This window comes from Perca flavescens, chromosome 15 (genome assembly GCF_004354835.1).
Source record: "Perca flavescens isolate YP-PL-M2 chromosome 15, PFLA_1.0, whole genome shotgun sequence".
NCBI lineage: Eukaryota > Metazoa > Chordata > Actinopteri > Perciformes > Percidae > Perca > Perca flavescens.
The window spans coordinates 26,595,799-26,605,417 of record NC_041345.1 but is presented as its reverse complement, the minus strand read 5'-3'; the positions used below and the strand labels follow the sequence as shown (position 1 = coordinate 26,605,417).

Genomic DNA, 9,619 nt, shown 5'->3' with positions numbered 1-9,619 from the left:
ATAAACGCCATGACCTTCTGTGTTCATTTTCTCAATTTTATATGACAAACATGTCACACTGGCCGTCCCATACGGGTCAGGTTCTGCTACCCATCTGTCTCATCGTATCCTTGTGGATTGTTCTCTGTTATTTATTTATTTGTCATCTTCTCCATAATCCTTTCTGCTCATTGTGGCTGCTGGTGGGCAACAGTATGTAAATCCTTTAGAACAGGATTACTGAGGCGGAGAAACGCTACTCGACACATCCATCTCTGATTGTTCTGAGATCAACACGGCCGTCTGTTGCAGACCTCCCAAACTCCCCCCCTACACACACACACACACACACACACACACACACACACACACACACACACACACACACACACACACACACACACTTCAGCTTTGTTCTGTGGCTCCAGGCCAAAGGCCAGCGGATGAACTGATCTAACCTGCAGCACGTCCATCTGTCTGTGTGCAGTATGCAAATACAACAGAAATGATGCCGCTCTGTTTGTCAATACATGACACTGATGCAAACATGTATATAAGTCTGTAAATGAAGCCTGTTTTTCTGTTTTTGGACATTGATTCAACAGCGCAGTGCGGGCTTTCACTCACTGCAGGCGCTCCATGCAACACCATTAACCTGCACCACTAACGCTTATCAGACGATTATGACTCTAAACACACATAACATTCTATTCCATGAAAAAGATGAGTTATATTCAATTATATTCTATTCAACTTAATAATAATACAAATAACAATTTGTACTTTATTAATCCCGCAAGGGAAATTACAATGTTTTCACTCTGTTGTTGGAATACATATTATATATGTGAATACTTAGTACCTATACATGCCCTAATGGAGAGATGTCAGAGTGAGGGGGCTGCAGCTGTCGATGGACAGGCAGGGTTTGGGATTCGGTGCCTTGCTCAAGAGCACCTTGGCAGTGCCCAGGAGGTGAACTGGCGGCCCTCCATCTACCGGGCCACCACCATACTTTGGTCCGTACGGGGACTTGAGTTCCAGTGTAACGAAATGCAGTTTAGCACGTAAACAGATAAATAGTACATAAAGTCACCTCGACCAACGTCGACAGTAAAATTGTACTCGGACATTGAAGCATTAGGAATAACTAGAAAATGCATTTCCTGCAGAAAATTCGTGGGAATGCTGAATAGCTGAATTGCTAAAGCTAACTGGATGAATAGCTCAAATCCGTAAGAAGAAATAGTGAGAATATTTGAAAAAGTGGAAATCGTTAAAAAGTTCAAAGTTGACGCTAAACTGAATTGTTGGCTTTAAAAGTTGAAAAATGACAAAATATGTAGAACATTGTGAGGTCTTTAGCTGAAGCTGAAGAATAGTTGAACAAGTGGAAATTGGTTCAATAAGTATGAATTTCATTGAAAAGTTGAATAGCACCACTAATAAAATATAATATATAATAATAAAATAATTTCTTGAAATACATTTGTAGAAAAGCGGGAAGCTAAACTGTAAGACTGTCAAAAGTGGAAGCTTCAATAAATTGACTAAAAAGACTTATCAGCCATATCCATTGCATAGAACAAACAAGAGAGAAAGAGAGGGATAAAGAGAGACAGAGAGGAAAGGAGAGAGAGGGAAAGAAAGAGAGAGAGGGGGAAGGAGGGAGAGAGGGAGAGACAGGGAGGGAGGAGGGATGGAGAGAGGAGACAGAGAGAGAGAGAGAAAGAGAGGGACAGGGAGATAGAGAGAGGGGGAGAGAGAGGGAAAGAAAGAGGACGGAGAGACAAAGAGAGAGAGAAAGAGAAGGAGAGAGAGATAGGGAAAGAGATAGAGGGATATAGAGAGAAAAAGAGAGAGAGAGGATAGAGAGGGAGAGAGAGGAAAAGGGAAAGAAAGAGACAGAGAGAGAGAGGGAAAGAGAGTGATAAGAGAGAGAGAAAGGAAGAGAGAGGGGGAGGGAGAGAGAGGGAGGGAGAAGGAGGGATGGAGAGAGTGAAAGAAAAAGAGAGAGGGAGAGAGAGAAAGAGACGGATAGAGGGAGAGAGAGGCAGATGGAAAAAGAGAGAGAGAGAGAGGGGGAGGGAGGGAGAGAGAGGGAGGGAGAAGGAGGGATGGAGAGAGAAAAAAGAGAGAGACAGGGAAAGAGAGAGAGAAACAAAGAGATAGAGAGGTGGAGAGAGAAGACAGACAGACAGAGCAGAACAAGAGAATAGAAGAGAGAAGACAGACTAAAGTTCATATTCCTGCCTGTAGTATCTGGGTGGGTGTCTGTTGTCATGGTAACGACTGGCCAGTGAATGTTTGTAAACATCCTTTGATGTGTCATCAGTTAACAAGCAACACCTGCTGAAACTCTCAGCTGGGCCAGAACTGCCAAAACTATAACTGCTATCAGTCAAATGACGTCATCCTGAGCACCACAAGGCCTTTGTCAACGTATCGGTATAAAATTTATGTTGATAAACTTAGAAATGTGGGCATATCAGCGATTTAAAAAAGTGGTTTGCTGTGCCTTTCACTGGGAAATATAAAGGATTTTTAACATGAGAGAAATATTTGACTATTAAAAGTGGGTTTTCTATGGTTTTCTAGAAGCCACTGTTTTAAATGAGTTTTAAAAGTGTTGAATGTGAAATACTCTTTGCACATGTATATACAGTGTCTTTTTAAAGGAGTTGGGAGTCAACTTAGTTATTTGGTTTATGCAATCAGTAACTTTTCTTCTTATCACTGGTCAGGCCCGGCGTCTCCTCCACATGTGCTCTGCCCTCAGGGGCGGCATTCTGTGCTTTTCACAAGGTCAGTGGTTCTCAGGATTAGAAACATGAGAAACAGAACACAGACTTCATGCAAATATTTTAACACTAAAATGAAGCAAAGATTATAGCAAGCATAACTTTTCTAACATGTGATAGAGCTGGTCAGATAGTCCAAGTTGACATGGATCCTAAGAGATAGACTATGCCCCCTTGACCAGAGTGGAGGGGTTATGATATAGACAGGTCCTCAGGGATGTGGACAACCAGGAAATTAAAGCCAGAGACCTGCTCCACCTCTGCTCTGTTGGGGGATAATCTGCAGTCTTCAGCTCCCCTAATGTCCACAATCAGCCCCTTATGAATACTCTACTATTTATTCCAATCGTAGGGCTGCTGCTTCTTGGTATATATATATATATATATATATATATATATATATACTATTTATTCCAATCGTAGGGCTGCTGCTTCTTATATATATATATATATATATATATATATATATATATATATATATATATTAGGGCTGTCAATCGATTAAAAAAAAATTAACTAATTAATTGGACAATTTGCTGTAATTAATCGTGATTAATCGCTTTTTAAATTGAGACTGAAGCTTATAATAATGGATATTTAAATGCTAAATCATTTAACCGCAAATATGAAGAAAAAAAAACAAACAAGGAAAGGTTCTGCTAAGTTCAGAATGTTTAATATCTTTCAGAACAACAGCAGCAACAATTTGGCTTATTTAGTCCTGCTGAAGGCTGCTGGAAACAGCTAGAAACTGTCTGACTTGAGAGCAGATTTTTGTCACCGTCCCCGGCTGCTGTCGCCTGCTCTCGTCTACTTTACAGGCGAGGCGCAGTTCATCTCCAACGAGCCGAGAGTTCAGTCGGCGGCAGGGCAGTCGGGACTCACCCGGAAATGGCGAGCGGAATGAGGTGACTAGTCTCTCAAAATCTGACAAAAATCTTCTAAACCGACCTTTGTTGAGCTGAAACGAAGACAGATTCAGCAACTGCACGGCTTATTTCTCGCTTAAAATGTTTTCAGAAACATGTTTCAGTGAACTATCTTAGTACAATATGAGATCGTATTCTGAACGGCCGCCATGACAGTCTGGCTCTCAATATCCGGAGAAAACAAACCCATGTGACGCGTTCGTCCAATCAGCTGCCGGTTTTCATTACTTGGGCAACAATACAGAGTAGCGCCGCCTGCTGTTATGGAGACGACACGTTTCTCAGCCGCCACATGAAGTAAACAAACACAGCTGCGTTAATTTCGTTAATTTTTTTTAACGAGTTAAATATTAAAAAATTAACGCAAATATTAACGCGTTAATTTTGACAGCCCTAATATATATATATATATATATATATATATATATATATATATATATATATATATATATATATATAAATGACCTTCCACTCGTATGTAATGATATTGATTTAATAATGTATGACACTGTGCTGTACACTCATGGGAAAAACGCAACAGAGGTTAATTTTATAATTAACAAATGTTATGATTTGATACTATAAATAAAATTGAATTGAATTTAATTAATGCATAAGGTTGTTGAATGGCTACACAACTCATGTCTCTTCAATATTGAAAAGACGGTAACCATGTTTTTTTAAAATAGATGCAAACTTACGAAATGTCCTGAGGTCTTAGTAAATGGGCATTCAATTAAAAATGTGGACAAATTCAAATAGTTGGGTGTTACCCTGGACCCGACTCTTACCTTTAAAAAACTGAGTAGCACACTGAAATTTAACCCCATACATTTCAGACATATAAGAAACTCTCTTACCATTGAGGCATTGAATACCTACTTAAGTGCAATGATTGTTCCACATTTTTTGTACTGCATGACAAGTTGGTCTCCGGCAGATAAAACTGCCTTAAGACCAGAGGTGTCAAAAGTATTCACATTCATTACTCAGGCAGAAGTATAGATACTAGGGTTTAAAAAGACTTCTATTGAGGCGAAGTTGAAGTATCAACTCAAACTTTTTACTCAAGTAAAAGTGTAAAAGTACTTAAAGTATAAAAGTAAAAGTAATGTAATTTTTTTTTTTTTATTAAGGACAAAAGCTTAGGCCGCGCCTCAGTGGCCTATAGTGTACTACCCCACCTCCACAAAAAACATTTTTCTAAAGGTCATAATGACTATAATAATGTTATATTACAATGTTAATGTTGAAAAATTTGGAATGCACCTGTTTCAGCTGCATTTATGCCCATTGAAAATGAATGCATTTTAGTACAATGCAAATACATTAAAGAACCATATATACAGTATGTTTTTACTTCTCATCCAACCACAATCAAATTCACTCTATCTGGATTTATCTGGATAGGTCTTTTTGGTTTTTTTGTGTGTGTGTTTTTGAACGATGACAAGCCGGAATGAAAACAAGTCAAACTGAAATAGGAGAAACGAGGCTATTTTTAAAATGTAAGGCGTAGAAAGTACAGATAATTGCGTGAAAATGTAAGGAGTAGAAGTAAAAAGTATGCTGTAAAATAATTACTCCAGTAAAGTATAGATACCCAAAATTTCTACTCAAGTAAAGTAACAAAGTATTTGTACTTCGTTACTTGACACTTCTTCTTAAGACCACTTATATAAAACAGCACCTTAAGATCCATGACAAAAAAAAAAAAAAAAAAACGTCACTATCACCACTGCAAAATGATCACTAAGTACAATATTTTAAATTTTGGAAATTTGATAACGCTTTTGAAAGTTTGCTTACTCTTTTAAATCATCCATAATGCTGCTGCTCCTCAAAAAAAAAAAAAAAAAGTATTACACTCAACTCAGAAAAAACAAGAGCCACTAGGTCAGCCACTAGAGGAGAGAGCAGTATTCCCAATCGCAAAACTTTGTTTGGCAAATCCGGGCTCCAGACTAACCTTTTTACATCAACCATCCTTTTCTTTTGTGACCATTGAGCCCATGATTTTATTTCAGTTTTTATTGTAAATTAGGTGCGACTGTGGTTGTAAAATTGTATATTCTGATGTTTTGTATTTTATTGTTTTACTGACCTGCCCCGGGGACTACGGGCGGAAAATAGCACTTGTGCTACAACCTAGTAAAATGCATCGCTCCTTGTTCTTATACAAGGTTAATGTTAACTTGTGCATTGTCCATGTTTAAATTAAATAAATTATAAAAATGATTAGGCCAGGGGTCTTAAAAATTTTTTTTAAGCCAAGGACCCCTAAAAGAAAGACAGAGCAACGACCCCCGACATACATTGTATAACGTTTAATTGCATATTAAACTGGGCCGGATGGATCACATATTATTTATACATCAAGTTTTAATGTCTTACCTGTAGTAAGCCTATTATCAATATTGTGTAAATTAAATGTTTTTGTTTGTTTGTTTGTTTTTTACCATAGAGGCTTTGCTAATAATATGTTAGATCAGGGGTCTTCAACGTTTTTTTAGTCCAAGGACCCCTTAACTGAAAGAGAGACGGAGCAGGGACCCCCTACTGCATATTATATGAAATTGAGATTCATAATAAACTGGGCCTACAATAACGTGTAGGGCGGCCTAAAGCCTTTACACATAGCTTTGTTTATGGAGCAAACAATATAAGGTATTATAATAATATTTATTGACATATTAATTATATAAATATTATTCATACATCCTGTTTTTATGTCAAACATACATGTAGCACAGTGAATCTTTAGGCCTAACTGTATCTGTGGATGGCTACCTTACCTACAGGCCAATAGTCTTATCATCAATGTTGTGTGAATTGAAAAACAAATCCCAAATAGGCAGATATACATATAGGCCTACATATTATTAGTCTAATATGTTGGACTCATGTTTATGTATATATTTTCAGACATAACTTTTTCAAAAAACAAGAATGATGAACAGTAAATTGCCTGGCTCAGCATCATCTACATTAGAGAAAAGAATCACTTCATCCGATGTTTAAAGTGAATAAAATGGCCTTGTCTACTTACTGCAGTTCCACAACTACACATACTGTATCCTCTACAACCATACCATTTGGGCTGTATTATTTGTGTCCCCTTCAAAAATTGCTCTTGAGCAATTTTATGTTTATTGTTCCCCCTCGCCCCCACCCAACTGTTAGATTAAATGTACGCCCATGCTCTGTCTCAGTCTATTCCAAGAAAAGAAAAGAAAAGAAAAGAAAAAAAACCGGTGGACAGGTAGAGTTTTCAGCCCCTCCTCCAGCGGGCACCCCGCCCCTCCAGGCTGGCGACCTGAGCAGGCTGAGCCTCCACCTGACTCACCTTACAGCCGCTCTGAAACTCAATGCCAGGATACAGAGGCTCCAGCCTCCGGGGGAATAACACAGACCTCCGCCACTCTCATATGTGAGAGTCATATGTGCTGATCATGGAAGCGCCATACCGGGGCCTGGGCCGCTGCGTGGGCTGCTTCTGGCTCGCAGTAGCCTTTGACATTGTGGGACTGCTCGTTCTTCTCCTCGGGGTGTTTGTCAACGTGTTTTTCTACGACCTGCTCATCTACGCGGGAGCCATCGTCATCTTCCTCAGCCTCATCTGGTGGGTGTTCTGGTACTCCGGGAACATCGAGGTCCCCCCGGCGGAGCTTGAGGATGATGTCGGCTTACTGAAGAAGAACAAGGGCGCCTTGGGCGGCATCGGCGGCGCGGTGCGGCGCCTCTCCAGCCGCGTGTCCAGCGGCATCAGGTCCTCGCTTCGCCGGAACGGAGGTGCGCCCGGCACGCGCGCGGCCCGCACGCAGATGTCTGCCAGAGGGCCGTCGGTGGCCTCTGAGGCGGCGGCGCAGGTGGCCGTCGCCATGGCAACGATGACCCCACAGCAGGATACCCCGCACACTGCTGTCTCCTCAGTGGCGGGCTGTGACGTGAAAATGCCGCAAACCACAACAGAGACTTCACCTGCGTAGTGCGGGCCGACAGGTGAGCCAGAGTAGGCCTTTACACTATGAGTGACTCACAGCTCAGAATGCCTATAAAAAATCCTATATCTATTCTACACGGTTTATATATTTATATATGCTAGCCCAACCTGTCTACAACCTGTTAATGATAACCTCTGTAGACCTTAGGCCATCCATTGGCTAACTGCCCAACCTATTTACATAAACTACAGTTTATACATTTGACTATTAGGCCTACTCACTTGTCTACCACAGTAGCTATTATAGCATACCTACTGCAGCTTAGATTCCTAGATTCTAATTGGACTTTGTTCCCCTTTACATTTTATAGCCTAGGCTATTTGTAAGAGCACTGTTTGTGTTGAAACCTGAAACTAAAATGGGGATCGTGGGAAGCGGTGACGTTTCAATTAAGAATTCTCATTTTAAGAGTCATATATTGAAACATTTGGCAATTCATCTTCCATGGTCTGCACCTGTAACAGCAGCCAGGGCTGTAGCCAGGTCAAATTCATCAATGTGACCCCATCCAATTAGGAAAACCGTTTTTTTTTAACTATATTTTTCTATATTTGTTTACTTTTTCTGTGAAATTATATTCTATATATATCTTATGTCCCTTAGTGATGATAAAAAAGGCGGTTTCAAACCCCCTTCCCACTGCTATAACTTTAATGAAAAAATACAAAAACCTTTATATCTTATTTTTTATTTTTTTATTTTACCCTATGTCAAACATGTATTTGAATGTGAAATCCTCAGGTCATTAAAACCCCTAATACCATGCAGAAATAACACAACGTCCTCAGTAAAAGCTTGGGTCCCCTAACCCTTCTGTTTTTAAAAGCAAATGTTTTTGCTATTTTGATATTTTTTCCCCATTGGCAACACATGGTCTCCACACAATCTCATATGAATAAAGCTAAATCTGATCCAACAAAAGACAGGTTGATAGTGTTGTATTTGTGTGTTTGGTGTCGGATCAATAGGCCATACTATACAAACACAATCTAATATGGATTTGGATTTGGATCTTTATTTATTACAATGTTCTAGAATACTGGAACCATAGAAAATAACATGGATTTTTGTAAACAAAATGTTTATTTCTATGACTGGAACTATGAAAAAGATCTTGTTTTTCACAAGGGTGTTCTCCTAGCTGAGTATCACTACATTTTCTTTCAGCAGATGTAGTTTAAATGCGGAACTAACTAAGTACCCGTAGCTCTGAAAAGTCTTATCACTGGATAACTCATTAACCACACTGCTCACTAAAAGACAAGCCCTCCGTTTAAACAATATAGAAGGCTTAACTGAAACCTCAGAAGACTTTCTGATTGTTCAGTAAGGGTGGGAATCTCTCGGCACCTCACGATTTGAATCTGATTCAGAGGCCAACGATTTGATTCTAGACCGATTATTGATGCATCTAAATGCAACAATTTTTTAAAGTACATTTCCATGCGTGATTTTTCAAAAATATACCTATAAATCTGAGTTTGCTACTCAGAGTTTGCTAATCACTTCCTAGACAAAGCAGGTAGACAAAGCTTAGATTTGGACATATATTTGTCACACACAAGTTTGAATGAAATGTTTTGTCTACTGAGTTTTCTTTATTTTGTAGTCATTCCATGCCTTAAGCCTTAAACCTGCTTGTGAAAGTCCCCTTCTCTCCCAGTAATCTTCCATGTCAGAGGCCCAGTCATGTTTTAAGGTGGAAAATTGGCGTCTTAGAATATGAAACATGAGGTGGTCAGATGTAATGTGATAAAGTAGATGAACAGCCTATATGTGTTTTTTGCCTAATTATTTTATGTATGTCTTATTAGATCATGTGTATCTGCACTCTTTTTACTTGTCTGGAGACAGTAACTTTTAAATAAAAATAAACTTTTTTTTTTTTTTTTTTTAATCGATTATT

General features: G+C 39.2%; 1 protein-coding gene across 1 annotated transcript; it reads left to right on the top strand.

Annotated features, from left to right (window-relative positions):
* Positions 1–7,032: 7,032 nt before the first annotated feature.
* On the top strand, positions 7,033–7,560 carry si:dkeyp-72e1.6 (transmembrane protein 238; the record flags this gene model as incomplete). The annotated part of the gene is made up of 1 exon (XM_028600455.1): positions 7,033–7,560. A coding segment is annotated over exon 1 (399 nt), but the record flags the coding sequence as incomplete, so codon positions are not given.
* Between the last annotated feature and the right edge of the window lie 2,059 nt (positions 7,561–9,619).